The sequence below is a fragment of the Buteo buteo genome, chromosome 2 (genome assembly GCF_964188355.1).
Source record: "Buteo buteo chromosome 2, bButBut1.hap1.1, whole genome shotgun sequence".
NCBI lineage: Eukaryota > Metazoa > Chordata > Aves > Accipitriformes > Accipitridae > Buteo > Buteo buteo.
The window spans coordinates 62,665,786-62,693,768 of record NC_134172.1 but is presented as its reverse complement, the minus strand read 5'-3'; the positions used below and the strand labels follow the sequence as shown (position 1 = coordinate 62,693,768).

The following is a 27,983-nucleotide window of genomic DNA, read 5'->3' as shown; positions in this document are numbered from 1 at the left end:
AGCATTAACTTTTAAAAACTTATTTTAAAAAAACAAAGCTTTCTGCAAACAGGTTTACTTGCAGGCTTTAGATGAATACACATAAAATAAAGTTTAAATATTTTTTTATTTATTTCTTGTGGTTTTTCTTTGTATTAGATTTTTTTCAGTCAAAAGACAGCATTACAACCTAACAACCAAAACCAGGTTACAAACACACAGGCACACTACATAACATATTCCAGGCAGTCGTGTCCTTCAGTCTGTTGACACACAGCAAATGTTTAAACAATGTCCTACTAGAAGTAGGCACCCTTTCTCTACTAATCTTGCTTACACCAATTTAACATGTAACACACAAAAAGGACGTATTTTGTTAGCTTCGAGTTTCGGACAAGGTTTCAGTCCTACAGCATAGGTGATGTAGAAAAACATGGGGCTTTTTTTTCCTCTTCTCAATATCCCAATGTGGAAGTTGTCCCACTGTTGTAAGGCATTCAGCAGAGCACGGCTGATAGAGAATGGCTGCGTGTGGCATCTGCTTGATGGTGTGGGTCCTCTGCAGCACCCCAATCAGGCCAGCTGTGTGGCTGCTCTGCCCCGGGGCGGTGGTGGGCGCAGGGCTGGTGGCTGGGGACCATAACACTCTCCGATGCGTTTTAGGGAAGGCTTAAGGCAAACTTTTCTGACCAAACAGCACTTTCTTCTCCTTTCTCTTGAAAGTAAACACCAGCTATTGAACACACCCTCTGTCCTGGTGAAGCACTGGTGCTCGTTCTGCCGCTACTGCTCGCTCTCCATGCTCAAACCACTGAGGAACTGGGGTTTATGCTGAACTTTTCAAAGCTGCCTAAGACATTTAGGATCTGAAATGCTTTTTAGCTAAAAAAAAAAGGAAGGGCTAAATGCTTTTTAGGGCATTAATTCTGTTAGGCTTCTCTGAAAATCCCAGCATCTACTTTTAAAACAGCATAGAAACACAGAAATATTGAAACTGACTCCCCAGTCATCTCTTGCATAGGATTTTTAACTGTAGTTCACTGATTTATTCAAGTTCTGCAGTTGTGTTAAAAAAAGATGACAAACTATGAAAAAGGGTGAAAGGCACATGTACAGTCAGTCCAGCATGGAGATGGATAATGCGCGTGGATGAGTTTTACAAGCAGAATACTTAGGGTTGATATATACAAATAAAATATTGCAGTGCTCAGTGGCTCTGTACAGATATATTTATGATACAGGAGAAAATATTACTATTTTGCTGCTATGCCTTGTGCTGTTCCCTCATCCCTAGATTTCCTGAAGCATAATTGTGTTGATACAAAGCTGAAGATAAGATTTCAGTGAAACTTGGGCATAGCTGCTCCCAGCTTCCCTGATGTGGGTACACGAGGTGAACATGAAAGAGTGGAGAAACTTTGGGCTCCCCATTTTTAAGCTACACTTACAATTTACTGTGCTGGTTTCCCCCTCCATTTGCAAGGAATAAAATCCTCCCTCCACACAGGTGATAAAATACGATCAGAGTGGAAGGTAGAGGGATTTTTTGTGGTTAGCTGTAGCAGAGCCAAAGCTTCACAGCAGAGTTTTCATGCTCTAGGACATGCGGTAGCATCCCTCTAGCAGAGCTTTGCAATTGCTCTGGGTATGGCGCTGGAAAAGCGACCCCCCCCCCAACCAGCCCAGGAGTTACTAGCTCAGAGCGAGTGTAAGGGGGATACACCTGTGTGTCACCTTGCTGTAAAGAAGAATTCTAAAAAGGACTACACCTAGGAGCCATCTTTGTTATTAAATGGAACTGCTCATCTTTGTCATCCTCATCCTTTTAAGGAAAGAGTTGTGGGTTTAGTTAATGACACAGATCTCTTTTAAGAAGCAAAAAGAAAAGCCGTTTGATGATACATTGATGAATGGCATGAAACGGGAGGCCCTGGGGAGACCTCCTGCCCAAGCTGTGTCTGATTGTCCAGAGCCCATGGCTGATGAGTGCTCCCACCACTGGCATCCTGGAGTAAAGTGGAGGAGAAGGCAGCGTCTCTGACAGGTTTGAGGACACTGATAACCAAAAGAGGGACTTGCCAACCATGCAGAGCCTCTCCCACCACTTCATCCAGCTTCTGCAGCCACATTCATGCCACCTGTGACAGCTGCTCTGGTCATGTTAATGGGACGAGGACCAAGCCCTTGAGGATGCCAGGAAATTATTCATGACACTGACATTGTATTTAGCAGATCTAAGAGAAATGGGCAGAGATGGAAAGCTCGACCTTGAAGAAGACAAGCCCTGAAGCAATCAACCCCATTTAAGGCCCTTTAATGTCCCTGGCTGGTCTTAGGGAGAGAGTCCCCTGGGATGGAGAGGCTGTGATTGTGGTGGGTGTCTGTCCTTGGGCTCTGGTCCCCGTGAACAGCTGTGCTGAGGAGGTCATCAGACACAGTCCTATGGTGGAGAAGGACCTGAGGGGAAGCTCTGAGGATGGGGTGGGGATGCTGGAGTGCTGGCACGTCCCTCCCACCACCAGCAGCTATTTCTAAGTGCAGGCAGCAAAGGAGGTGCAGCAAACTGGAGGCACATCTGCGCCACCTGTGGAAATGGTGGCTGTTGACAATCCCCGGTGGCTAGAGAGCCACCGTGGCACCAGCTGAACACGGATGGCCTCTTGTTTTAAACCTGGACACTTAGGGAAGACTTGGGGACTGTCATCACCCCATCCCCAGCACAGGGGAGCGGGGCTCGGCGTTGCCTTCTGGCAGGCAGCAACAGGCAGATGCTGAGAATCATTTTTCTGACTTGAGGTGTCCTATTCCTTTTTACTGGCTGTTTTCTAATTATTATATGCTTTAATCTTTGGGGACTAGCTTGTTTCTCAATAAATTCACCTGAAATTTAACTTCCACTTTATGCAGGGCACTGGAACTGATATTTATCCTCCACAGAAGTGATAGCAAAGCTGTGTGATTCAAGTCTAGAACCTCACTGGAGTATTTTTTCATCTTTTTTTTTTTTTTATTCTGACTGATATGACAAGACATCTAGTGGGTTTTTTTCTCCCCAGTGGGGCTGGATGGAAGAGGAAAAGGTATCGGTAAGATATAAATGTAAAATTATCTATTGATGAGAAAGATGCCTAAAGGAAGAGTGGAGATTCCCACAGCAGTGATCTTTGGGATGAACCATGAGTTTATGTTATCCATGACGAAAAAGAAATGCTGACTCCCACGGAAAGAACCGTTTTCCTTCCAGATTAAGCTTTTACAGCAGAGTTTTTTGGAAAGCACATTTGTGAGTGCAAGATTCAGAGCATCGGGTGACAAGGACTTTTGCCCCACTTCCCCTGGCAGCTCCCCCCAGCCATGCAGTGCAGGCAAGAGCCAAAATTCAGTGAAAGGACTGTGTTGTGGCTGACGTGGCTGCCAGCAAGGTGTCCTGCGTGTGCTGTGGCTGTGCCGTGACCACTAGCCTGCCTTTGCATGGTGCGGCAAGCAGAGCCATGCAGGGAACTGCCCTGGGAGGCAGGTTTAGATGCGTCCTGGTGTGATCTGGTTTTCATCTTAAGAGGCGGCACTACTCCCAGAGGGCTGCCTCTCCCAGTCTTGCCCTGATGGCTGGGGGAGCCTCACCATTCACTTCAGCGGTTTCATCCACCGCACTGGTGGATGGGAAGCTGCTGCCAGGGCCAGAACCAGCTCACCCATCCAAGCCCCAGCAGCCATGGCTGTGGCAGTGCCACGCTGCCCCGGCAAAGCTGGCGTTTACTGAACAGAGATGTGCCCAGGTCTCTCCACTGGGGAATTTCTCCTTCTTTTTCCATGTTTTCATTGCAAAAAATACAAAAATTTCCTCCCACAAATCTGCCTGTCACCTGCATCGGCATTTCTCCATGATTGCTCTGATTGATGGCTTCCCCCATCCCAGCTGCCTTCTGATCGCAGGTACGCGGTGGGAGCCAGGCCAGCTGCGGCTGATGCAGAAAGCACAGCTCTGCTTCACTTCCCAAATCCTCAGGGGCTCATTGCTTAAAATCAGTACCTGGTTATTCACAAACAAGCCCAAGGAGGGACCAGCTGCATTCTAGCAGCTGTAAGGTAAATTTCTGAGACGAGCAAATGAAGAGGGACTGCTGCTCAGGGATGGCTTCACCACAAATGGCCACAGCTCCTTTTTCATGCAGGCACTACATCGGAGCATCAAACCCTGCAGTTCTAACATGCAGCAGCATGTGCAGCCTTTCACTGACACATGGTGCCAAAGGCTCCGGCCACATCCCTGCAGCATCCTTCAGGACTGTGCAACCAAAGGCCTCCTGGACAGAAACAAACCCCACAACTGAACAGAGAAGCCTGGAAAAAACCACATTTTTAAAGACCCCAGCATATTTGTTTGTCCCTGAGTCTGTGCTCTAGTTTCCCCCTATGCAAGTAAAGAAAGCGGACTCACCCTAGCCATTCAAGAAGGACAGCAGTCTAAGGGCCTCACTGCCAGCCAGCACCGCATTTGCTTCACCTTTCCATCAAGAGCATCACACAGCTAGTCACAAATTGAAAATACTGGGCGCAAAAAACCACAACCCCAACAAACCCCTGAAAAACTAAAACCCACATCCCTAAACAACCTACCAGACACCCACGCCGTGTTGTGAAATATCTACACATGCACACATGTGCACATACAGAAAAAGTTCTCAGTTTTTAAGCACCTTTCATTTGTTTTAAGATTCGAGGAGACTCATAACCTCAGTGTAAAGGGGTTTCCTTGCTCTGGCAGCACTGGGCAGGAGATTTTGTATCAGGCCAGGTCTTGTGCTCACTTGGGCAGGAGAGGAGCATTGCAGGGCTTCTGCAAAATGCAGTTTGAACACACCTTTGCCACAGCATAAGAAGGGTTGATCACACTGGTGGATTGACAGTCGCTTTGCAGGGGGTTAATAGGTGATTATTAGATGTTAATACATGAGCAAGTGTGCCAACAACAGAGGGAGGGATTGCAGGAGCCCATATATGCTGTGGTAAGCGCATTCTGTTGACCTGCAGGATGCTAGGACTCTGGATTAACCTCTTCATGAAAACATTATTAATAATTTATTAATCCTTTATAAACATACTCTTGATATAAAGTGTGATAATAGTTCTGCTTCATGTACTGTGTTGGCTGGGCACAGCGTGATGAAAGATGTCTCAGACTGGCGTGGAAAGAAGAAAGGAAAAGAAAACAGTTTGCATTCACTTCTGAAAACCAGGACGGAATAACAGAATCAGCCATTTGAAATGGATGCTGGGTGCCGGCTGTTGGCAGCCATGACTGTGCTGAGCCCCCCGGGAGCATGGCCAAGGGTTTCTGGCTCACGATGGATGAGCGGGACACAGAGGAGGGTTTTGATTAGGGGTTTCTCCTATTGGGGTACCGTTTGCAAGCAGACTGGTGGGTACAGGAAGGCCCAGGGACAGGTGCCCCAGGGACACCATTCCCAGCCAGCCTTGCTGTCCCCAGCCCATCTTCCCCTGGGAGCTGCACAGGGGGTGATGGTGTCACAGCCAGCCTCTGATTTTGGGAGCGCTCTGGAGGGACTGGCAGCACCTTGGATGTGCAGGAAGAGAATCTGCAACGGAGAACCAGCTGGGAGGCAAACCATTGCTTGGCTTGTCCACTTCTTGATATATATTTGACTAGACAAAAAATGCTTCCTCCAACGCTGTTGCCTGGTGGCCACAGAGCATATCACCAGCGACACGGGCAAGAGCAGCACGGGGAAGGCAGCCCCTCATCAGAGATCCATCAGACACCCAAGAGCTCTGCCTCAGCCCCTGCTTGTCTTCACAAGCACCTGTGCCAGTGTCCCTACAAATGGCATGTTCCTGGTTCATACCAGGCATCACTTCAGGGGGAAAAAAAGGCATTGAATGTGAAGCCCAGGAAGCCAAAGGATGTACATGTTCTCCTCGAGTCCGGCAGTCATCAGTCTCTTCACCAAGACAACAGAGATGAAATAGGGCAATCTCCAGCGTGGCCTTAGGTTCGGCGGCAAGGGATGGCAACTGCGACGAGGCCCAAGGAGCAGCGGGCGAGGCCAAGGGCTGGGAGGTAACGCCAGGTTCCCCAGCCTGCTCTTCCTCTGCTAATAACTTAATGCTAACGCACTGTGAAAAATCAGCTCCAGTGCCGCCACGCTTACCAGAAAGGCTGAAAAAGCAGCAGGCCAAACCAGTGTGGCAGGTGTAGAATACAGCCAGGCATCTCCACTGGCACAGCAGCCAGTGCCACACTTGCCCCGGTGGGCACTGGCTGCTGCAGCAGGAAGGGCAAGAGGCATCACATCACTCATGTGATGAGGGTGTCGGGTCTCAGGAGGAGTTGAAACAAGAAACTGGGCTGGAAGAATTGAAAGGGAAAGGCTTAAAAGGCATATTTGAAATTGGTTTTTTGTTCTTTCTGTGCTTTTAGGAATGCCATGTCATCGGAATGAAAGATAAACGCTGCAGGTGAGCATCATCAGCCAGCTCCCCTGTGGTCCAGGCTCCCAGGCACAGAGCTGGGGGGTGGTGCTCGTAAGAGTGTTCATTTTGTTTTTAATCTCATTAAAATAAAAAAAAAATCAATAAATATCACCTGTTTGAGATTGGGCTAACCACAGTTCCCTCAATCTAGGTCCCAAGCTGATATTAAGGGATTTAACATGGTGAATGGAAGAAACTCCTGTGAAATCAGCATTTTTTTGGGGGGTAGGGCTATTTCTTGTCTCAGAGGGTGGGAATCCAGGCTGTGAGCTGGCCATGAGCAGGACATGATGGCCAGACCTTCCCTGGGGCATGGGGTGCAAAACCAGTCCCTAAAGGGAGGGAGCTGGGGGAGGATCATCAAATTTCTGCTGGGTTTGGAGCCATCTCAGCTGGTGCTAGAGCCAGTGAAAAGTCTGGACTGTGTCCTTCGAAAGGCAGAATGAGTCCGTCATGGGAAGGGGAGGGATTTGCATTAAAAATCAGCATTGCCCACTACAGAATTCAGCCCTTCACAGGAAAGGATGCAATTTTTAGTGAGCAAAGAAGGCGTTCCTGTTAGGGCTCCCCTGCAGCGATCCTCTCGCCTGGCCCCACTGCCCAGGCCTGCCCCATCCTCTCCCTTTGCAGCCGCTCCCAGGCCCATCTTTGCCCCTACTTCAGCCTCTTCCCTCTGGCCTCCTCTTCGGCATCCCTTCACCACGAGCTTCAACGTGCTTTTGCCACCTCAGGGAAGCTGCACAGGTCCCTGCCTCCTCTCCCCTCCCAGGGATCAACACCAGGCAGCCAATGCTCCTTGGCTTCAACGGTGCCTCTTCCAAGTATATAGGTATATAGAGAAATACGATACGCACATGTATGTATGTATATAGGTGTGGCTTGGGCAGATGAGTGGCTCCAGGAGGAGGGGGCTCACTCGGACAAGGCAGCCAGCAGCTCGGCGGGACCACTGGCCATGGTGATGCTACCGCTGGCCCCGCAGCCAAGGGCTCCGGCAAGGTGCTGGGACAGTGCTTTGTTTCCTGAGATTGCTTTTAAGGTTGTCTTTAAAAAAACACCATGAGGCACCGCGAGCTGCCCGGCTGTCCCTGCCACAAAGGTTTCCACCAGCTCTTCCCCATGACAAGCCCTTTTGGGACCAGCACTGGGGTTTTTGTCTTATCATGGTAAAAACGTAATTAAGAAATCAGTGAGGGAGGGGGGTATTTGCTGGGTTTGGGGGGAAGAAGCATTATTTAGTGTCATTGATGAGATTTTCCTAAAAATCCCAAATCTTGTTGCTTTGTTGCTCGTTTCACTTCCGCTTGGTGTCTCTGCTTGTGACATCCCAAGTCTGGCTATCCGTGGAGTCATGATGTTATGAAGAAAGGCACTGATGTCACAGGCTCATCAGGACAAACAGGCTTCACCGTGGATTTTGGAAAGGGGTCATTTCACCGGAAATACTGATTTCCCGCATGAAGGCTGGCGTGGCTGCGAGGGTGGAAGGGGCAGCACAGCCCTCCACGCTGGTGGCTCCGGGAGTCGCTGGCCTGGCCGGTGTTGGGGACGAAGGTCGAGGGGAGCAGCAGAGGGAGGAAGACGAAGAGTGGGGGCCTGGGCATGCAGGTGGCAGGGGCGGGGGGGGGTGGTGGTTGTGGAGTGAAACCGCAGCCCGGTGTCACCGGTGTTTGTCGGGGCCGGCGCTCCCTGGGTGGTGTTGGGGCGGTGGGGTGAAGCCTCCCTCTGCCGGGGAAGGTGGCAGGGGGGAGCGGCGGCGCGGCCGTCCGGGCGAGGTCAGTAGTTGCAGTGGCGCTGGCAGGGCTGGTGGACGAAGGTCCTGGCGTGCTGCTTGGCCCCACGCAGCGGGCGCTGGTGGGCTCGGTTCTGCCGCTGCAGTGCCTTCTGGCTGAGCTGGTGCTTCTCCACCAGCTGCTTGGCCCGCTGCACCCGCCGCACCTGCCCGACCTTCTCCAGGATGGCAGCCTTCACTGAGAGGGACCTGCTGTGGTGGGGCATGTGCCGCTCCAGCCGGGGCTCCGGCACCTCCCTACGGAGAAAGGGGCCATCAGCAGCCGCTGGCACCCGGCCCTTGCCCACCCCGGCAAGAAGGGGACTGGGGTCTCCAACCCCCTCCCCGTCACGCCGTGCCCCCAGGATGTACCCGGCCCCCTCCTGCCCCAGCAGCCTGCCGAGAGGTGGGGAGGGTCTGGCACTGGCGCGCTCTAGAACACCCAGGATAAATCCAGACACCACCAGGAACGGGGCTATCCCCACAATCCCCCAAAGTGGCTAAGTCTCTTGAGCCCAGAAGAGGAAAGCCAAGGCCAGCCCCATTTCCATCCCGCTTGTGACCCGCTTGGTCTCCTGGCCTGTTTCGAGCTTCCTTTGTCCCCCCTTCTGCACCCTCCAGCGCTGAGGTTCCTCTGAAGCTCTTGAGATCAAGCTGTGGCCCTCAGGGAGACTTTGCAAAGAGAGAAGTCCTGGAGGAACAGTGTCCCCTAGCCCAGGTGGAGGTTCACCCCAAATTCGTCCTCCTCCCCAGCTGCCGTGAGGGGTTTCTGGGGGAGATGCCGGAGGGCTGGGGCTGGGGGACAGCGGCGACCCCACAGCACAGTGGGACCTGGGGCTTGGCTGGCAGCAGCAGGGCTGAGCGTGTGCACCATCAGGGCTTTCCTGGTGCTGCGGGGCAGTGGAGGGCAGCCATGGGGAGAGGGCAGAGCTCCCCAGGGGCTGCAGCGAGGCTGTGGCCCTGGGGAAGGATGGTGAGGGGCTCCAGCCCACAGCTTCAGGCGGAGGACAGGGCAGTGGGGCCATTTGGGGCATTTCTGTTAAACCTTTCCCGCCACTCCTAAGCTGGACTTTGAGACAGGGAGAAATGTCTGCATCCAGGGCTCCCCTGTGGCTGTGGGACACCCCTGTGCTGGGCCAGTATGGAGCCAGGAGGAGGATCAGGGGGGCCTGCAGCACCCTCCTGCCTGGGGGAGCTGGGAGTCTTGGGGGAACCACTGTGCCTAAAGGCCACCTTGTCCCGTTGGTTTTGCTTTGCTTGTGCCATACCTGTGTGAAGCCCCGTGTTGAAGCCCAGCCTGGCAAACCACCCGGACAGGTGGCATCAGCACAGGTGGCTGTGCCAGGAGACTCTGCTCGGGGCAGGGGAGGGAGATGCAGCCCTCTCCCACTGCAGCCCAGTGACAAGCTCACAGTCCTGCACTCACAGCCATCTCAACATGGCATTGACATTCCCTTAGCAGAGTATTTTGGGACATGGAGGCTGCTGCCCTTGCAAGGTGCCGGCTGGGGCACCCTGCCAGGTGTGCAGGGTGCTCCCTGAGGTGGGATGGGGGGACACTGAGGACCCCCACAGCCCCACTCTCTCCATGGGGATGGGAATGCCGGGACTGACCATCCACCCCAGTCCGCCAGCGGGTGCTGGGGCCAGGACCCCTCAATGAGCACCCCCAAGCCACACTCACCCAGCAGCATCATCCTCGGGGACCTCCCCGTCCACCTCAAGGGTGCTGGTGATGTAGACGGACATGCTGGGGTGCTCGATGAGCAGGTCCTCCATGGGGCTGCTCCCCACTCCGCCGGGGCCGGGCCCCTCTGCAGTAAAACAGGGGGGAGGGGTGACAAACCAACTCTCGTCCATCAAGCAGGGACCGGCCAGAGCCGGGGAAGCGGCCGACGGCAGTGGCGGACCGGGGGGTGCCGGGCGGGATCGCACCGAGCGCCCAGTACCACCAGCACCCACTCGCCGGGCTGTGCCGGGGCGGGCACGGCTGCCTGGGGGTGACAGGGGTGCAGAGCCATGCGGGGCACAGCGGGGAGACACACACATACCATGTACAGTGGGGAGGGGAGGGAGGGAGAGAAAGGGGCATCGTTAGTGCAAGAGACACCCCACCACCGTCACCACCATGAGAGATGGGCACAGCACCGATGGGACCTCGTGGGGAGGGAGACACCAGCAGTGTCCCGCACCACGCCCCAACCAGCACCCTCCACACCGGCGTGGCTGCTGGTGCTGTGGGGTCTGGCTTTGCTAAGCCAGCAAGCAATGGAAATGGTTCTGGTTAGGCAGTTTAACAAAAAACTGGGGGAAACCAGCAGGGTTTACCACAGCAATTTCTTTTTTTCCTTCTCAAAACGAAGGAAGAAATTCAGCTGTCAAGAAATGCTGCTTATGCCTGTTCTTACGGCATCTGAGCCGTGCCATGCCACTCCCGGAGACACACGGGCCCACCTGTCCTTGCAAACACTACCCAGCACTTTGCAAACAATGAAACCAAGCACGCACACAGGACAAAAACAGTTCACACCTTTTTTCTGGAAGAAATCAGGGGACTAAATTCTTCAGCAAAGGTTTTCGCCAGGCCTTCAGCTTCAGTCCATTAGAGGCCAAGTTTTGGGTGGTTGATCCAGGAGCTGCCCCCCACACCCCAGCCTTCCTCACCTCCACCTCACAAAAGCACTTGGGCTGGTGTTTTTCTGGGCTGCCTGTGCTGAGAATTACTGGTTGTGTTATGGGAAGAGAGCCTGCACCTAATGTTGGGCTCATCGGGATACCCAGAGCCATTCCTGGCCTCATCGGGGGATTCGAGGGAACTGGTCTCGGTGGGGGATGCAGTGCAGTATCTATATGGACATGTGTGATGCTGCGGCTGGGTAAGGGTGCAGGAGAAATCAGAGGTGAATGTGTTCTTGCAGTGGAGAATACAGCGCATGAAGCATGGGGCCGGCATTCACCCCCCAGCATGTCCCCGGCTTGTCCTGCAGACGATGCCCCAGCCCCGGGGCTTAGGGCAGGCCACAATTAGCCTTGTGAACACGAGAGCATCTTTCTTCAGGTCAGTGGATATCAAGCTATTAATAGTTGTTGGCATGCCAGGCTGGAGATTATTTGTCAGCCTGGAGACAGCCATTGAGCCCGGCTGGAGCATTCCCAGTCTGGCAGTACTCCCACAACAGGGGGGCTGCGGGCATGGGGAGCAGGGGACCCAGCATGGCTGGACCCTGCCCCAGCCATCCATGGCAACCTGTCCCCATTCTTTGCCAAGGTCAGTTTTAATGTCCCAAGGAAAGTTTCTGGATCCCCAAATCCCTGGGAGACTTGCAGCTGTATCGCTAAGCACTGGAAAATGCTCTTTGCTCCTTCCCTGGGTGCTGAGCAGAGCCAGGCCGGGCGATAGGGCGAGAGGGGCATCTGAAACGCTCCCAAGAGATCTGGTTAATCGGTTGCATTTTCCAATGTGTAGGTCAAAGACCTGGCTGAGAGGGAATGAATTTGGAGGCTCATTAGGCTGCCCTGCTACTGGGAGGGAGCCAGACTGTGAGATGCTTGCCAGCCGTCATGGCTTAAAGGTGAAGGACAAGGGCTGGAGCCAGCGGGTTTGGTTTTTAAAGTACTTTGGATAACTCCAGCCTCAGAAATAGGGCTGAAATAAATCAGTCCCTCACTGGCCAGGGAATGCTGCGGGAAAAGGCAGTGGGAGGGCTGGTGGCGATTAGCAGGTCCCAGGCAGACACACTGCTGAAAGCCAGCTCTGCACGGAGAGCTTGGCTACTTGGTTGCAAAACAAATGGAGCCATTTGTACCAAAGTCATCCCTGGATCCCTGCTGAGCTGGCTGCAGCCTCGGACCCAGGGATCAGGGCACAGCCCAGCGTTCCTCTGCCTGGGGAAACTCCTGGCTCCTCTGGCATGCTTTGGGCATGCTGCAGCCATTACCAGCTGGCCCAGACGCGTGGCAGCTGCATGCCTGTTGCTCCAGGGACCTCCTTGCAACCAGGGCCCTCCTGTGTCACTGCTGTGACCCCCCCCCCCGCCCCGCCAGGACAGTCACCAGAGAGCCCAGAGGACAGGAAATCCTCCAGAGCTGCCCATGCCAATGCCACCTATCCACTTCCACCAGCTCTCCATACATAGTGCTCCCACCAGGCACGGGGATGTCCCTGTCCACCATCCCAGGCTTGTCCATGCTCTGGTTCCCTCTCCAGCTCACTGCATGGGGGAAAAACCCTAACGAATGACTTGCAACATGAAAATGACCTCTGCTCACTGTACAGGCGACAGGCAGGGAGCATCTGCTCCCAGGACAGATGCCTGCAAGAGGGAGGACAAAACCCTCCTTCCAAACCTGCAGGATACATTTGTGGTCCCTTGGGCTGGGGCACCACAACTAACCAGAGGCTGCAAAAGCAGACCATGGTCATCAAGGAGCTCCTGCACAGGCAGGCTTGTTTGTCTAAGTTCACTGCCCAATTTGCAAGCAAAAGGTCATAAAATTATCATTGCAATTGGTTGAGTCATCAACCCTACAATAATAACACCAAGGTCTTAATGGAGCTGGAGAAGCTCTCAGCACACAAGGAATTTGATCTGCCTGGTTGGTGTCAAACAGGGCTAGATGGTTGTTGCCATCCCTGGGAAGAGGGAGCCCCTGAGGGATGGGGACCTTGCACCAAACATTCCTTGTATGAGTGGTGTTAGCATGGGCACTGGGAATGATTTGGGAAGATAAGCCCTTTGGAGTTGAGATTTGCTCCCCTGGTGGACTCAAATGACCCAAGCATGGTCAGATCACTGGTGGCACATCCCAGCTGGGACAGGCAGGCACCGCCGCTGCCTGCCCTCGCGTGCGGAAAATCCCCCCCCCTCCACCAGCGCCCAGGAACTGGGGTTTCCCCCAGGGGAACAGGCTCCCAGTTTGCTTTTGGCAGGAGCATCGCAGGGAGTGGCTGAGCCCAGCTCCTCCTGGCAAATTGCGAGCCATGGCACCACTTAGCCGAGGCCACAGCACTGCTGCAGCTCACAGGCAGAGAGCCCGCGTGGGTTGGCATCCCCCACCCCACCGAGCTGCTGGCAGGCAGGATTGCACTGAAACCCTGGGTGAGTCCCCCCTGGCTGGTGCTGTGCCAGGGTCCCATCCTGGTGCGGAAGCACATGAAGTCTCCCGGGCAGCAGCAGCCCCAGCTGGGGTCACTGCTGCTGCTGCTCCCATGCAGGTGGAAAGTCCGGATCCACCATTGGGAGAGGAAAGGGAAAAAGGAGGAGCAGATGGGGGGCTGCTGTGGTGACCACAGGGCTGGGTGCAGTGGGCAGGGCAGGGGGACCAGGCGAGGAGGGATGAAGGGCAGAACTCTTCACATGTGGTGAAAGCTCATCTGCCATCATCTCAAGGGGTCTGCCCAACTCCGGAGAGCCAAGGTGCAGCAGAGGCCGTGGGAAACCAGTCCCCCCTGCTTTTCTCACCTGCAAGATCAATTATGAGCCAGCCATCCTCCTCCTCCTCCTCCTCGACAAAGGGTTTAGGCTCTTCCAGGCCTTCTGGCATGTTGCTGTTGCTGAAGAAGAGACTGGTGAGACGCTGAAACATGATGGGGAGCGGTCCAGTGGGATAGACAGTGAGTTAGAGCTACTGCTGAGTACTAGCTTCCAGGCACAGAGATGGGAGCGATGGGCAGGGAAGGGAAAAAACAGCACTCGAGGTCTTGGTGGCGGTGGAGATGCTTTGCTGCTAACGAAATTGTAGCTGAGTTAAATGGTGTATAGTGCAGTTCTGAGGTTCTTCACTTGGCTTCAGCGTAAAGGCCTGTAAAAGGGAAAGAAAAAGGAATAATGCATTTGGACTGGTTGGCAGTGTGGCCCTCCTGCATCCCAGGGGCTCAGACAGGCCAGAGGGGATGGTGAAAAGGTGGCTCCAGCACTGATCTGCACCGTGGGCTGTCCCAGCTGCTGGCATCCCCAAGGGCAACACACACAAAGTCTGAAAGCAGCAGTGGAGGGCTGGGTGTCCATGCTCTGCAGCTCCCTGCCTGCACCAAGCCCCACATTGTGTCCCCTTCCTCACGGGCGGTGTGTCCTGGGGGATCCCATCTGCCAAAGCTGGCAGGGGCAGAGCCAAACACTGTCCCAAAGTCAGGCTGGGACCTGCCTCCCTTGACACTGAACGGGCACTAAGCATGGCTGGTGGCACTAAGCTTTGCTGTTAGGGCAGGGCAAAGGGTGCAATGCTGCTGTCGTATCTGAGGACCAATGGCACAAGCCGTCCCCAAAACCCACCACCCACCCACTGATGGCCACACCAGCATGGCCACCCTCCCCTCCTCGAGCTGGGTCCAAAGAAGCCCTTGCCAATGTTTTGCTCGAGCCCTGCCTGTGCCAATACCTGCTTGAGGTTGGTTTACTTTTGAAAGGCGTTACTGTTATTGTTGCTCTGTGTGTGTGTGTGTGTGTGTATCTGCAGGGATGCTCTTCTGATGTAGCTGCATTTCATTGCCACCCTCCAGCCCCAGAAGATAACACTGTCACCTGTCATCGCTGCTCCTTTACAAGGACCTTACAAGGAGCCATGGGACAAAGCACTTAGCTATGGGTTGTGTCTCGGCCCCGAGTGCTTGGGCATCAGTGTGCAGGAGCAAGTGGCAGCAAGTGTGCTGACGCCTCACAGCAGGGCAGGGTGAGGACAACGTTATCCCAGCCCTGGGTGAGTCTCTTCTTCATCTATGCTCATCCTTCTTTTACCCCTGGGAAAAGACATTCCTCCCAGCTCGGGGAGAGGCTAGGACTCACTAATTTTATTAATGACTGCAAAACTCTCAGAGAGGCACAGACAGATGGTAGCCACAAGGTGCAGAATATTATTTGTGCAGAAAAAATGCTTTTTGGTCCAGAGACATTAAAGGGCATTAAAATGCCATCAAGAGCTAGATGCGGGGAGGAGGGACAGCTGTGTGCTGCCTTGCTTGGCACATTGCCATGGGTGCATTTAGAGGGCAAACCCCCAGTTCACGGCTCTGTGGACCAAGATGGTGTAGAGTCTGCAAGTGATCCTGGACCCTGGTGAAGCCCCATCTGCTCTGCGCAACATGGAATGGGAAGGGTGCAGGGAGGCACGATGTGTCTGAGCCTTGGTCCATACACATGCCAGTTTTCCAACAGCTCAAGTTCTAGCTCAGACCCCCCACAACCAAGTGGCCTCTCCAGCCACTTCCTAATGTTGCTGGGAAGGGTGGTTGGCCTGGGCACTTGCTGCAGTTCTGGGGCTCAGGCATGCTTGTATTTATCCATCATGGGTTTATCCATCATGGGATTGCCGTGCCTTTTGCCTTTTCCTAGGTGCCTCGAGAGGTACAACATCTGCTCCACAAGGCAGAAAATGAAAAATCAAGAGGACCCTTTGGGTCCATGGGTGGGATCCCCTGGGGTCTGGGGGCTTATCCTGATCTCTGCCACCCCTGGGTGCAGAAGGGAGTGCCAGAGCATGAAGCAGCCTTGCAACACCCAGCTCTCCCTCCCTGGCACAGCTGGGGTAGCAGTGTGACACTACCTGTCCCCTTGAGCAGGTCTCAAGCCCCAGGTGACTTCTGTTGCCCCAGAGGTGCAGGGCAGACCACGTGGCTACAACCGTGCCCGGCTCCAGATCCCAGTACTCAGGGGTCTGGTCCCCCCCAGTGCCGCATGCTTCCCACTCCCTCCAGGATGGCAGCTTCCCACCTCAGTCGTTCATCCCTTCCACTCACACCCTGTTCCTGGATCCATCCCAGGAGAGGCTGCAGCTCAATTAGCTGGGCCCCAGCTGGGAAAGCATGTTCAGAACAGACTTGGCCGAGACTTATGGACCCTCTTGCCATGATGAATTGGAGGTTGGCGAGGATTCCCTGCTCCATGTCCTACAAGTGTTCCTGGCCTCCCCTGGAAGCACTGAGCAGAGAGTTTTGGGGCACTGAGACATGGCAGAGTCATTGCCTCCAACTGCAGCGAGAGCTGCAGGCTCAGCTCAGGCAGCTCTCACCTCCCAGCCCCCCCCAACACCCCCATAACCATAACAAAGCCACGGCCTTTCTGTTATCCTCCAGTGTGCTCATGATTAAATTAACCAGACACCCCCCTTTCCTGGAGCATTAAAGCATAATAATGTAAGTTAGGGAAACAACATGAAGAGGGGCTGCTATCCAGCTGAGCAATGAATGAAAACTGGCCCATTGGGCCCACTTGTGTGCTCCGTGCTGAGTACAATGGGGATTTCCCTCCCATGGGACCCATGTGTGCATCCATCCTCTCCCGGGCCAGGCTGGCAAAGGGCACCCAAGACAGCCCTGATGCCTGCGGTATACAGCCATGGCTTCATTACACTCCAGTTCTCGCTGCCTGCAATCTGAAATCTGACATGTGCCTGGAGCACTTGCCTATTTAGTAAATATCTTTTAATATTATATTAATATTATTTAATTAATAGATTTATTAAATATCTAATTGTAGAAGAAACCCTGTTGCTGCCAGGTACCTGCTGGTGATGTCTCAGGGCTTCCCGCTGTTTGCTTTTCCCCAGGTCCCCAGGCAGGAAGGAGAGGGGCAGGAAGGAGCCAGCAGCCTGTGGCAGGCACGGGGAGCTTCAGTCCCCCGAGACCACCATGGCCCTGGCCCCGTGCAAGGCCAGGAGCAGGTTCATGTGCTTTTTGAGCTGGGGCAGCTCTGCCTTCAGCATTCCCAGGCCAGCAGAAGTGCTGAGCCAAAGCTGACCGCAGCGTCACCGTGAAGCTTCTGAGGGTGACACACCAGGGCTGAAGGGGGCTGGGGACAGCAGCGTCCCCTGTGCTGTGCCCTGAGCCCACCTTGCTGGGGAGGACACCAGCAATGCTTTTGGCCTGCCTTGCCCAGTGGCCTAAGTGCAAATTTCAGTCTTTTTCTCCCCTCCTAGATGTGCCTGCCACACAAAAGCAGAGAGCTGGGGTCAAGAGCTGGCACACAGGGGACAGGAGGCTGGTGGCCCCAGCCTGGCTAAGGGGAAGGTCACCCAGAAAAGCACTCAAGCAGCTACCGCAGGCCAAGGTCTGAGCCAGGCAGAGATTTTCCCCACAGCCTCGGCAGAGCCAGCCTAGAATGAGCTTGCTGCTGGACTGCGGGCTGGCTCGGCACGTACAGCCCTGCTGAAGCTCCTTGCCTGGACAGCACCGGTGCACTCCCCTCTGCTCTGCGGGCTTGGCTTGGAGTTCATCCTTGAGTGAGTTCAAAGCCACGTGATAAATTACACAGTCAAAACAGAGAGGAGAAAACCTCTTCTTTTTATTTTGTTAAAACTTGACAGCAGCTTTCACTGAACAGTAGCAAAGCTGGTCTCCACCTCTGCCCCCTGCCCCAGCAGCAGTGCTCATTCCCCTGGCACCCACCTGCTTAGAGACTAGTCCCCCAAAAAATCACAGGGTGCATCAATGGGAAAGTCAGGAGCTGAAGTGTCTGGACTCCACAGGTGCCCACCTTAACCCAAAGATAACTTTCCTTTCCTGAAGACACAAGACATAGAAGATACTACTAGTTTCAATTGCCCCTTCTCCCAAATTCAACTTCCTTTTCCTTACCTCTGTAATTAAAGAGCCTGGGATAACCACGCTCCTGTCATGCACAGCCAACGCCATGAGAATGGGCTGTCAGGGGCCATCCTGCTCCAGAGCAAACCCACAGCATGCTGGAAGGGCTGGGGCAAGGGGGCTTACAGGCAGCTGCAATAGCTCTGGGGGCAGCAGGAAAGAGTTAAAAGCTCCCCCAAAAGCAAAAGTTGAGCTGGATCATTTTAAAGGAACGTTCCTCAGAGAATTTAAATAAGTCACCAGCTATCCCCCTCTCCATGCCAGGGAGCATGGGGTGGCCCTGAACCACCCACTGGTGTGAGGGGGTCTATGCTGTGCCATGGTGCATGGGTGGGCTACACAGGCAGGGCAGAGCTTGCAGGATCTGCTCCTTGGATAAAGCAAGCCTGCCTCACCCCACAAGCTCCTGCTGCCTGGGGACGTTGCAATCCTAAACAGGAGGTTGGTTAACTGGTAACACCTGCAAAAGCACCCATGCATTGGTGGCAGCATGGACAGAGCCGGCAAAGCCAGGGTGCTGTGCTGTGATCCTCACAGAACGGCTGCCCAGGGCTGCTTGGCCAGACTCTGCCTTGGCTGCCTGTCCTGGCTGGAGCAGGAGCTGGGCAGAGGGACAGACAGCACGATCAGACAGGCCTCACAGGAAGAGAGCAAAGGCTTCCCGAGAGTCGGAGGAGCCCTGCCAGGGCCAGCCCCAATGGCACTCAGGGACCTGCGGGGGAGCTCCTGCCAGTGCAGCTGGCAAAGCCTTCAGGATTAAACCTGCATGGCGGAGGCAGGAGCTAGATCCTGGCAAGCAAGGACCAAAATGAGCTTTAATCCTCACCCTCACTTTATCCTGTCTGCTCTGAAATCCCTCCACAACATCTGGTTAAAAAGGCAGGATCAGGCTCTTTATCCCTGAGATGCACCTTCAGCAAGTTTGCAGATGACACCAAGCTGAGGGTGCAGTTGATTCACCAGGGGGACGGGATGCCATCCGGAGGGACTTGGCGGGCTGGAGAAGTGGGCCCATCTGAACCTCATGAAGTTCAACAAGGACACGTGCAAGGTCCTGCACCTGGGTTGGGGCAGTCCCCAATACCAGCACAGACTGGGGGCTGGATGGGTTGAGAGCAGCCCTGCGGAGAAGGACTTGGGGGTACTGGTGGGTGGCAGATTGGACATGAGCTGGCAATGTGCACTCGCAGCTCAGAAAGCCAACTGTATTCCGGGTGGCATCACAGGCAGCATGGCCAGCAGGTCGAGGGAGGGGCTTCTGCCCCTCTGCTCCGCTCTGGTGAGATCTCCTGGAGTACTCTGTCCAGCTCTGGGGTCCCCAGCATAAGAAAGACACAGACCTGCTTGAGCAGGTCTAGAGGAGGTCACGGAAATCGTCAGAGGGATGGAACACCTCTGCTATGGAGAGAGGCTGAGAGGGCCGGGGTTGTTCAGCCTGGAGAAGAAAAGGCTCTGGGAAGACCTTGCAGCAGCCTTTCACTGTATAAAGGGGGCTTAAAGAAAGACAGAGAAAAACTTTTTAGCAGGGCCTGTAGTGACAAGACAAGGGGAAACAGTTTTAACCTGAAAGAGGATAGGCTTGGAGTGGACATAAGAAATGTCTTACAGTGAGGGTGGTGAGACAGTGGACCAGGTTGCCCAGAGAAGCTGTGGATGTCCCATGCCTGGAAGTGTTCCAAGTCAGGTTGGACAGGGCTTTGAGCAACCTGGTCTAGTGGAAGGTGTCCCTGCCCAAGGCAGGGGCATTGGACTAGATGGTCTTTGAAGGTCCCTTCCAACCCAAACTGTTCTGTGAGTCTGTGAGTCTATGATCACCCATCCACTCTAGAAGGGAGCAGCTCCTGGCCAATGTGTCCTCGAGCCACTCCAGACCCTCCCTGCAAGCCACCAAGAACATCAGCTCCTCAATGTCACCATCATGAAGGGTTGGCAGTGAGTCTTTCAGCCCTTTGCGAGGCAAAGGCTCCCTGGCTGACTGCTACCCATAGCACCCAGATGGCGAGACAGCCACACGCCACCTCAGTCCTTGCGGTTTCCACCAAGCCCTTCTCTGGCTGGGACAGCCCACAGCCATTGGCAGATCAAGCTCCAAAGTTTCTCCAGGTTTTTGGAAAGCCTCCGCTTTCCCTGTGGCAAATGTTTGCCCCATTTACAACAGGGGAACCTGGGCCAGCAGCCTCACGGGAACTGCAGTGTGGGAGAGACCCAAATGTGTCCCTGCCAGGGGATTTAAGTCACTGCTGCCCAAGTAGTGCCTTGTCACCTGGCAGAGATGGTGCCCACAGAAGCAGTGGACCAGGAGGTGACTTCTCTGCTCCTCTGGTGGCTAGGGCTGGTCAGAGCTCTGGTACCTTCTTCCAGCCCACCTGTATCTGCCAGATGTCCCACATCCACAGAGGAGGTATGGCCAGCACTAGGGCACAAGAGGACTGCCTGTGCGCCACATCCTTGGGGCTGAGCTGCCCCAGAAACCGCACATCCATCCCCTGTCCCCTGCCAGAGCTGGGTCACCACCACAGGACAGCTGCCATCCTTCCCAGGCTTCCACAAGCCCCCTTACTCAGCATGGCAACCCCATCCCAGGCCACTGCCAGCACGAGTGGACAGCCCACAGGTGACACTCACTTGAGGACACATGAGTTTCTTAATGAATCAAGTGTACCAGAATCCTTCCACAAAGTCCAACAGCCTTTTAAAACCAGCCAGAGGGTATTAAATATTAAAAGTTAAAGTAGGAGTAAGGAAACCATAATCCATCAAGTTATTTTCTTTTCCCCCTTTCAGAAACCTCAACACAATAATTAGTTTTCTGAGTCACCATCACTGCAAATAATCCCAGGAGCTAAGAATAGGCAAAAGGATTGGCAGCAGAGCCCTGGGATGTGCCAGGAACTTGCCAGGGTGGGAGCCACAGCTTCACAGGACTGGCAGCTCCCAAAAGTCACAGGCTACAAGAACAACAGCAACTCCACTTGGAAATGGCAACAGTCTCCCTTAAACTTTCCATAAATACTCTGCAGTGGGAGCGATGCTGCTGACAAGCGGCAGAAGTGGTCCTTCCTCAGCAGAGCTAAGAATACCCTGTGCAGTCATCACAGCAGGCGTTGGAAGTATAAATCAGGTGCCTTCCTCCAACCCACTTGGGAAATGTTATTTTCAACTCATTTTACCTAAATTAGACAAGGGTTTCACAGGCTGCTCTCACCATGCTGTAGGTACCAAAATCCTAAACCTGGCACAGAAACACAAACCAAAGGAGAACTGGGTCCAGCAGCTGGGCAGCTCGGGGGCAGGGGCTGCTCATCACCCCCAAAATGACCAGTGAGGCATCCCTGCGCTGTCCTCTATCTGTCCCCATCGAGGAAGGGACCAGAGCTGGCAGGGACTTGCCCAGGACAGTTTGGCAGGGCTGGATTAAAGCATTTGATGACTCAACAGCTGCACCACAGCTCCTGCTGATCCCTTTCCTTCGCCAGCAGCCTCGTTTATGGGGTTCCCCTGGGGGAACACTGACCACACAGGTAGAGCTGGATGCCGAGGCTGCTGCTGGCACGGACAGACTGATGCCAGCAAACCAGAGGCTGATTCACAGCCAGACCCTCTTCCACTGCAGAGCTGGGAAGTGGAGGCGGGGAGAAGGCAGAGGGTAATTAGAAAAATAATAAAAAAAACCCCTCTTTATCATGAGACTCATTATTAATGGCAGAGCAAGCCAGCACCTAGAAGGGTTTTCCTCAGCCAGCCCAGGAGCTCAGCATGGACTGGAGTCCCCACGTGTTCCTCCAGATCCCACCGGAAGGAGGGGGACTTGGGGTCACAGAAAGGGGGGGTGTTTTTCCTGGAGCTGGTGTTCCCATACGCACCAGCTCCCTTGTGTAACTGCTGCAGGAACATCCTTGCCACAAGGACAAACCCAACCTTCTGCTATTTGATGTCATTGCACAGATCCCAGGAAAATCTGTCAGTGGCTGGCAGGATCTGAGCAACCAGGAAAATCTTAGATTTGCCATGAGCTGTCCTATGAAATTTTAGAAGTTTCCTCCCTGGGATGCACTACGTGAAACATCCCTATGAGCATGCGCCTTGAGAGGGGAGCAGCCCCAATGTTACAGCCTCCGTAAATCACAGGAGGCTGAATACAAGTTGGACTTTGATATCGCAGGAGCTCTGAGCTCCCCTCCAGCTCCTCCTGAGCCCACCCGGTGCCATGTATGCACTGGGGCAAGATTTGCCTGTGCAGGTCTTGCTGTGCAATTAGCTCTAAAAAGCTCTTAGATAAGAATTCACATCACAGGTTTTGCCAGTCTTGCTACAAGCAGGTGATACTAGTTTATTCTCGAGGGGAAAAACTCCCATTATGTTTTTCCTTTTGTGTTCCGCCAGATAAGCAGCAATTTGATGCAACGGGTTCCTAATGGTGACAGTGAGCTACAGCAGAAAGCTTTTGTCTTTTTGAAGGGATGAAAAAAAATATGAAAGGAGAGGAAAGATTTATTTTAGAGCAAAAACAATTGTTCTTGGCACTTTGTAGACTAAGCCCGGTGGGAAAGAAGGTACAGCGCAGTCCTGTACCAGAGCCCAACACCTGTTTCTGGGATGGTTTCCTACCTTAGCAAAGCCTTGGCCAAATTAGCGACAGCACTTGGCACCTACCCAGCTCAGCCCTCACTGCTGCCGCTGTCAGCAGTGGGTGTTGCTGGTCCCAAGAGATGCACTTTAAGCCAGTAGCTTGGGACCCCAGGGTGCCAGTGCCTTTGCTCAGGCTCTCTAAGCAGGGCTGTAGCTCCCCTGCACACAAGAGACATAAATGTATAGATATAGGTATATGTATAAAAAAATTACAAATCCAAGAATGCCCTTTTTAACATGTTTCTACAATTACACTCCACAGAGTCCAAGTTTTTCAGCTGATGAGCCCCCTCAGATAAGAGCAGGTTTAGTGCCCAGGGCCTTCCAGGCTCAGCCAAGCTGCTGAGGACCAGAGGCAAGAGGCGTGAAATCCATAAGAAAGTTGACCTTTTAGGACTTAGGACATTTCTGAGATGTCCCAAAGCATGTGCACTTAGAGCAGTTATAACAAAAGTAGCCACTACATGCGGTACCCGACATACTCATGGGCTCAGCTTCCCAGGACCTGGCAGTGCCACACTGGTGACAAGGTGGGATGCCACAGCACGGACCGCAGCCTGGCACTCCCAGCATCCTTCACCTGCCATGCGTGGCCCCGTGGCTCCTTCCCGGGCGTCGCAGTTAAACTCAATAAAACTATCTAAGCACGTGCCCAAATCTCATTAAAACCGCTGGGATTCAGAAAGTAAATCGAGATTGAAAGATGGAGGTATTCAAAAGCACCGAGGATTTGCTGGAAAGCAGTGAGTTAAATAGAAAATACCGATGCAGCTATTTCTGTCTTACGTATATTTCTATGTTATATATTTACATTCCCTTTCCAAGAAGCCACGTTTTTCACCCAAACAGCCTCTAATAAACACCGGGTGACGCGTCCCACGCGAGACCGAGGCAGCACTCCGCGGGGTCACGGCGGGACAGCGCGCCCGGAACGCGGAGGTGGGGAGACACCAGCCTTCTGACGCCTCAATGTCATATGCAAATGACGCATACGTCACTACAGCGGAGCCAATGGGAGCGGAGACCAACCTCGAATCTTAATCCGGTGATGAAGAAACAAACAACAGGCGCGGGGGGGGGGGGAGGACGGCACGGGACCCACCCCACCCCCGACCCCGGCGGGAGGACACCGGGGCGGCGAGCGCCCGCTCAGACCGAGCCCTGCCCGCCGCCCCCGCCCGGCTGGTCCCGCCCGCCCCCCCCCGCCCCGCAGCGCACCGCACAAACCCCGGGCGGCGGGAGACTCACCTTGCCCGTCAGGCCGCCGTGAAGGGGAGCGGCGGGGAGGCGCTGAGGTAGTGCCGGTGCCGGTGCCGATCGCGCGGTTCTGCCGAGCGCCCGCCGCTCCCCCGCACAAATCGGGACCTTCCGACAGCTGATCGTGACGTCACAAAGCGGCCCGCCCGCCGACGGGTCAACGGCCAATGGGAGGCGGCGCCGGGAGGGCGGGATCGGTGGGGAGGGCGGGCACCGCCCACCTCGAGCGCGGGGTCTCGCTTCGGGGGGGTTCCGCTATGGGGACGGCGGCTCCCGGGGGCGGCTCAGCCCGGAGCCGCCGCCGCCGCCCCCACTGCCCCGCTCAGCCCGGGAGCCGAGGCGGCGGGCAGCGGAGCGGCCCCGAGCGGGGGGGGGGGATCCCGCTCCGGGGGGCTGGGGGGCCCGGCCCTGCGGGGGCACAAGCGCCCGACGCCGGCTGCGCCCGGGCTCCTTCCCTGCCAGAGGCGAGGGGTGGGCAGCGGGAGAGGGGGGACAGCGGCCCCCCCGCACCGGCCGGACACCCGTTTCCTTCTCGCTGTTGCGCTGAGGAGGCCTCGTTCAAAGAGCAACTCTGATGGGGCACAAATGAGAGGGGCGAAGGTGAGGGGGCACGCAGACTTTCGCCCGCCTTCAAAACAAGTGGGGGCTCGGAGGCACGGCTGGTACCTGCGGGCCGTCACCGGGACCATCCCGTGAGCATTGGGCAGCCCCCGAGATGCTCGGCAGCTCCGGGATCGCCTTTGTCCTCAGCACGGGCCGACCATGGGACGGAGGTTTGGTTTGACGTCGTGCCGAGCTTGTCACACGGCAGGAAATTGTCCGTATAAAGATAGAACATTTATTAAAACAGTCATTAATAGAGCAGTTTAAGCGTCTGAGTCATGCATGTTACAGTTAGGACTCATCTGGCATCACAGGTGAGAATTCCCCATCACAAATTCACACGAGGCAGAATTTAATTGAGCCTTACTCAAAATTAAATAACATTTAGTCTACTGTAATTGAAGGATCTTGCAGAAGGGTGTAAACCACCTCAGGAGGAGAGCTGCCACCCGGCAGAGCTCTTACCCTCCTTTGCCAGGAGGGGACCAGAAGCCCGTGAAGCTTGAAACATTTCTAAGCAGAAAATCCACTCATTTGGGATGTCCGTGGAGGGCATTTCCAGCTGACAACGGCATTTTCAATTAATGCCGCAAAGAGCTGGAGGTGCTTAGTGCCGCTGGGCGTAGTGGTGGAGGCATCTGCAGGAGACACCCAGAAGTTAGGGCGTAACGCACACTTGACCCCCAATCTGGTCCCTGCTTGAAGACAACAGCTCGTGCTTCTGGAGGGGTTTCATTTTGCTGCTTTTATTAGTACTTGTTTGACAAGGAAGGATTACAACATGGCTCTTACTGGCTGCAGCAGGAGTGCAGAAATCAACCTTTAATCCCGCTGCCATACAGGAGCGGATATAAATAAATACATCAGAACAAATCTTGCTAGGGTTAAACTTCTTCTGGGGTAAATGGTCCCATTCACAATGGCATGTCCCCAGAAGGGCTGGTTTAATGGGATGACCCTCTCTCCCCATTGGGATGGGAAATGCTTTGGCCTCTGCTGCACCCTGCCCTGGTCTTTTACTGCAAAAAAAAGGGAGGCAGCCCCCCTCCCAGGGCAGTTTTTAGCCGCAGTGATTCATTGCTGGGGGCAAGCTCCCGCAAACACAACAAAGCAGAGGAGCAAGCTTTGCACCGGCCTGGAGCAGTCAGCAGAGGTTGCTGGTGGCTGCTGGGCCTGGCCCTGGGTGCTGTGGTCGATGGGCCCAAGCGATGGTTGACAGTTGTGTCTATGTGGCAGCAGGAAATGGTGACTTTAATCTCGCCAGTGCAGGGAACAGCAGTCAGGAAGCTGTGGCTGCTCAGCCCTCAGTGACTAAGCTACCACCCTGAGCTGGGGTCCATGTCCCTCTGCCCTCTTCAGTCCCTGGGGACAGCAGTGTCTGTTGATACTGAATAAGGGAAAGAAAACCACAGTGACTTCTCTGTGGCATCCTGGGGTAGGATGCAGGGACACCCACCATAACAAAGGGGATGACCTGACTTTGGCTCCTGGATGGCCCTGGCCATCAGGTCACTGAGGAAAGTCACGCTGAAGAGGGTGAGCAGGCAGCTGACTGCACATCACCTGCCCGCAGGTAATGGAGAGGTAGCTGTAGCCTTGGTATGTCACAGCATGAGGCTACACCAGCAGGCACCTCAGGCTCTGCTGCTCAGGTGCGTAACCAGCAGCACTCTGTGACTGTTGAAAATAGGATGGTGATCACGTTGGCTTCTGCTTCACCCAAGAGGTTTTGGGAAGCAGCGCTGATAGCTCCTGGCAAGGTGCAGGGCCGGCATGTAAAGCATGTGCTTTGTTTCACCAACAAATGGCATGCAAATCAGTCAGGGCTCTCATTATTTGCCCATCCTTTATTAAAAAAAAAAAAAAAGGATGCTGGGTCCAGCTACCCAAAGCTTCTAAAAAAATAGGAGATCAGGAAATAATAGCATGACTGGATCTTTGCAAAGCCCTCCAAGAACACGTCTCCAGCGTTCAGGGTGGACTGAGCAAGGGTGTCCCAGGGTGTCTCTCCAGCCCCAGCTGTCTGCTCTGGTTTCTTTGCAGGTCCCTGGGGTCACCTCGCTGCATCCTGAGCAGATGGTGGTCCTGGCATCCCTGGCATGAGTTTTTCCCCTGGCCCAGGGAGCACTGCCTCAGTCATTTCTCCTGGTGATGCTAGAGTCACACAGGTAACTGATGAGCACCATGACAGAGCATTTCACAACCGTGGCCCTGTATGTCCTGGGGGTATGGATCAACAACAGACTGAAGTCCTCACAGCTCCCAGGTGCCTGCAGGCCACAATAGATTTGAGCCATGTGGCTTGCCACCATTTTATGATTTGTGTGCTCATCATTTGAGGCTGGGAAGAGCAGTTAATGAAGAGGTACGTGTGTGATGTACAGAGACAGTCCTTAAACACACACTCTGCATGAAACAATAGAGACCAGGAAAATGAAATGAGCAGAAGCTGCTTTCTTCCTCCCCAGAAGGACACCCTGTCCTGGCCACCCCCATTCCACTGTAAGCCCTTGGGGTGCCGACTCCAGGGGCCTGGGGTGTGCCCAGAAACCCTGACACCCATCCAGCCCCGGTGAAGGGGACTGGGAGGTGCCACCAATAACCCGTATCTCCAGTGTCTGGGTGTCTGCCATGCTTCAGCTCCTCAGGCTGCTATCTCCATGCTGCTTGTCCCTTGGGATGGATTTGCCTGGGAGCTCCTGCCTGAAGTTGTTTTTTCTGTGTCCTAGATCAAGAAAAGGCAACATTTTACGTCATTAAAAATCCTCATCGCTCTCCTTGTGAGCAGCTCTGGCTCCTTGAGTAGTGGCACCAGGGACAGGAGGTGTGCCCATGGGTGTCAGCTCTGCCTCTACTTACTCTTCTCAAAATTCACTTAAACTGGGCAAAACTACCAGGCCCCGAGAAATCTCAATGGAGTCTTGCTGGGTTTTAGTGGCCAGAGGAAGATCCATCAGTAAAGGGCCCAGCATGGGCTCTCCCACTGCCCTGCTCCCCCAGAGATGCCCAAGACCTTGCTGGCCCAGGTAGACTCCATCCCAGGTCCATGGAACTCCACAGCAGTGCCTTCTCCCTCTTCCCTTCTCCTCCTCTCCACTGGCATCAAAGGGACACTGTCAGGGAAACCCAACCATGCTTGGCCAGACACACACACAGGTGAAGGGTTCGATTCAGTCCCTGCAGGAGCCAGGACTGTGTGGACATGGTGTGGCTTAGGTGTTCATTAAATTGGAGTTGTTACAACCTTTGCTCACTTGCTGTCTGGTGGCTGGGACCCCATGGCTCCCAGCACGGGGCTTTGCAGCCTTCACCTGCCCTTGCTCCACTGCCGGCACTGGCTCCCAGCCTCCGGTGGGCACGGAGACCTCTGCCTACCCACCCAGCCCATGCTGGAGAAGAGCTATCAGGCTCCTCAAACTGTGTGAGGAGCCGGGCACTCAGGGAACCTGTGATTATTTCAAGGCTGGGGACAGATCCTCCGTGGGGACACCTCGTATGCCTGTGGGATGGGGACAGCGATGTGCTCTTCAGTGGGCAGGAGCTGCTCTGTGCTGCTGAGGCTGGACAAGAGACACCAGCCTGAGCGAGGTGTGGAGGGGATGGATGGCGATCACACCTACAGGGAAGCTACAGCCCTCTAGCCCATAGAAACCTCCTTGTGCAGCCAGTAGATAC

The 27,983-nt window shown here is 54.4% G+C and overlaps 1 protein-coding gene across 2 annotated transcripts; it reads right to left on the bottom strand.

Moving 5' to 3' along the window:
- Positions 1 to 87: 87 nt before the first annotated feature.
- TP53INP2 (tumor protein p53 inducible nuclear protein 2) lies at positions 88 to 23,847 on the bottom strand. Of its 2 annotated transcripts, none has more exons than XM_075058088.1 (4): positions 23,697 to 23,847; positions 13,705 to 14,044; positions 9,927 to 10,236; positions 88 to 8,500 (listed from the first exon to the last, which is right to left on the bottom strand). In XM_075058088.1, the coding sequence occupies exons 2-4, from the start codon at positions 13,826 to 13,828 to the stop codon at positions 8,248 to 8,250; spliced, it is 687 nt and encodes a 228-aa protein (XP_074914189.1). In that variant the 5' UTR covers positions 13,829 to 14,044; positions 23,697 to 23,847; the 3' UTR covers positions 88 to 8,247. The 2 variants fall into 2 exon arrangements, with proteins under 2 accessions (XP_074914189.1, XP_074914197.1); XM_075058096.1 differs by having other exon boundaries at positions 9,927 to 10,056.
- Between the last annotated feature and the right edge of the window lie 4,136 nt (positions 23,848 to 27,983).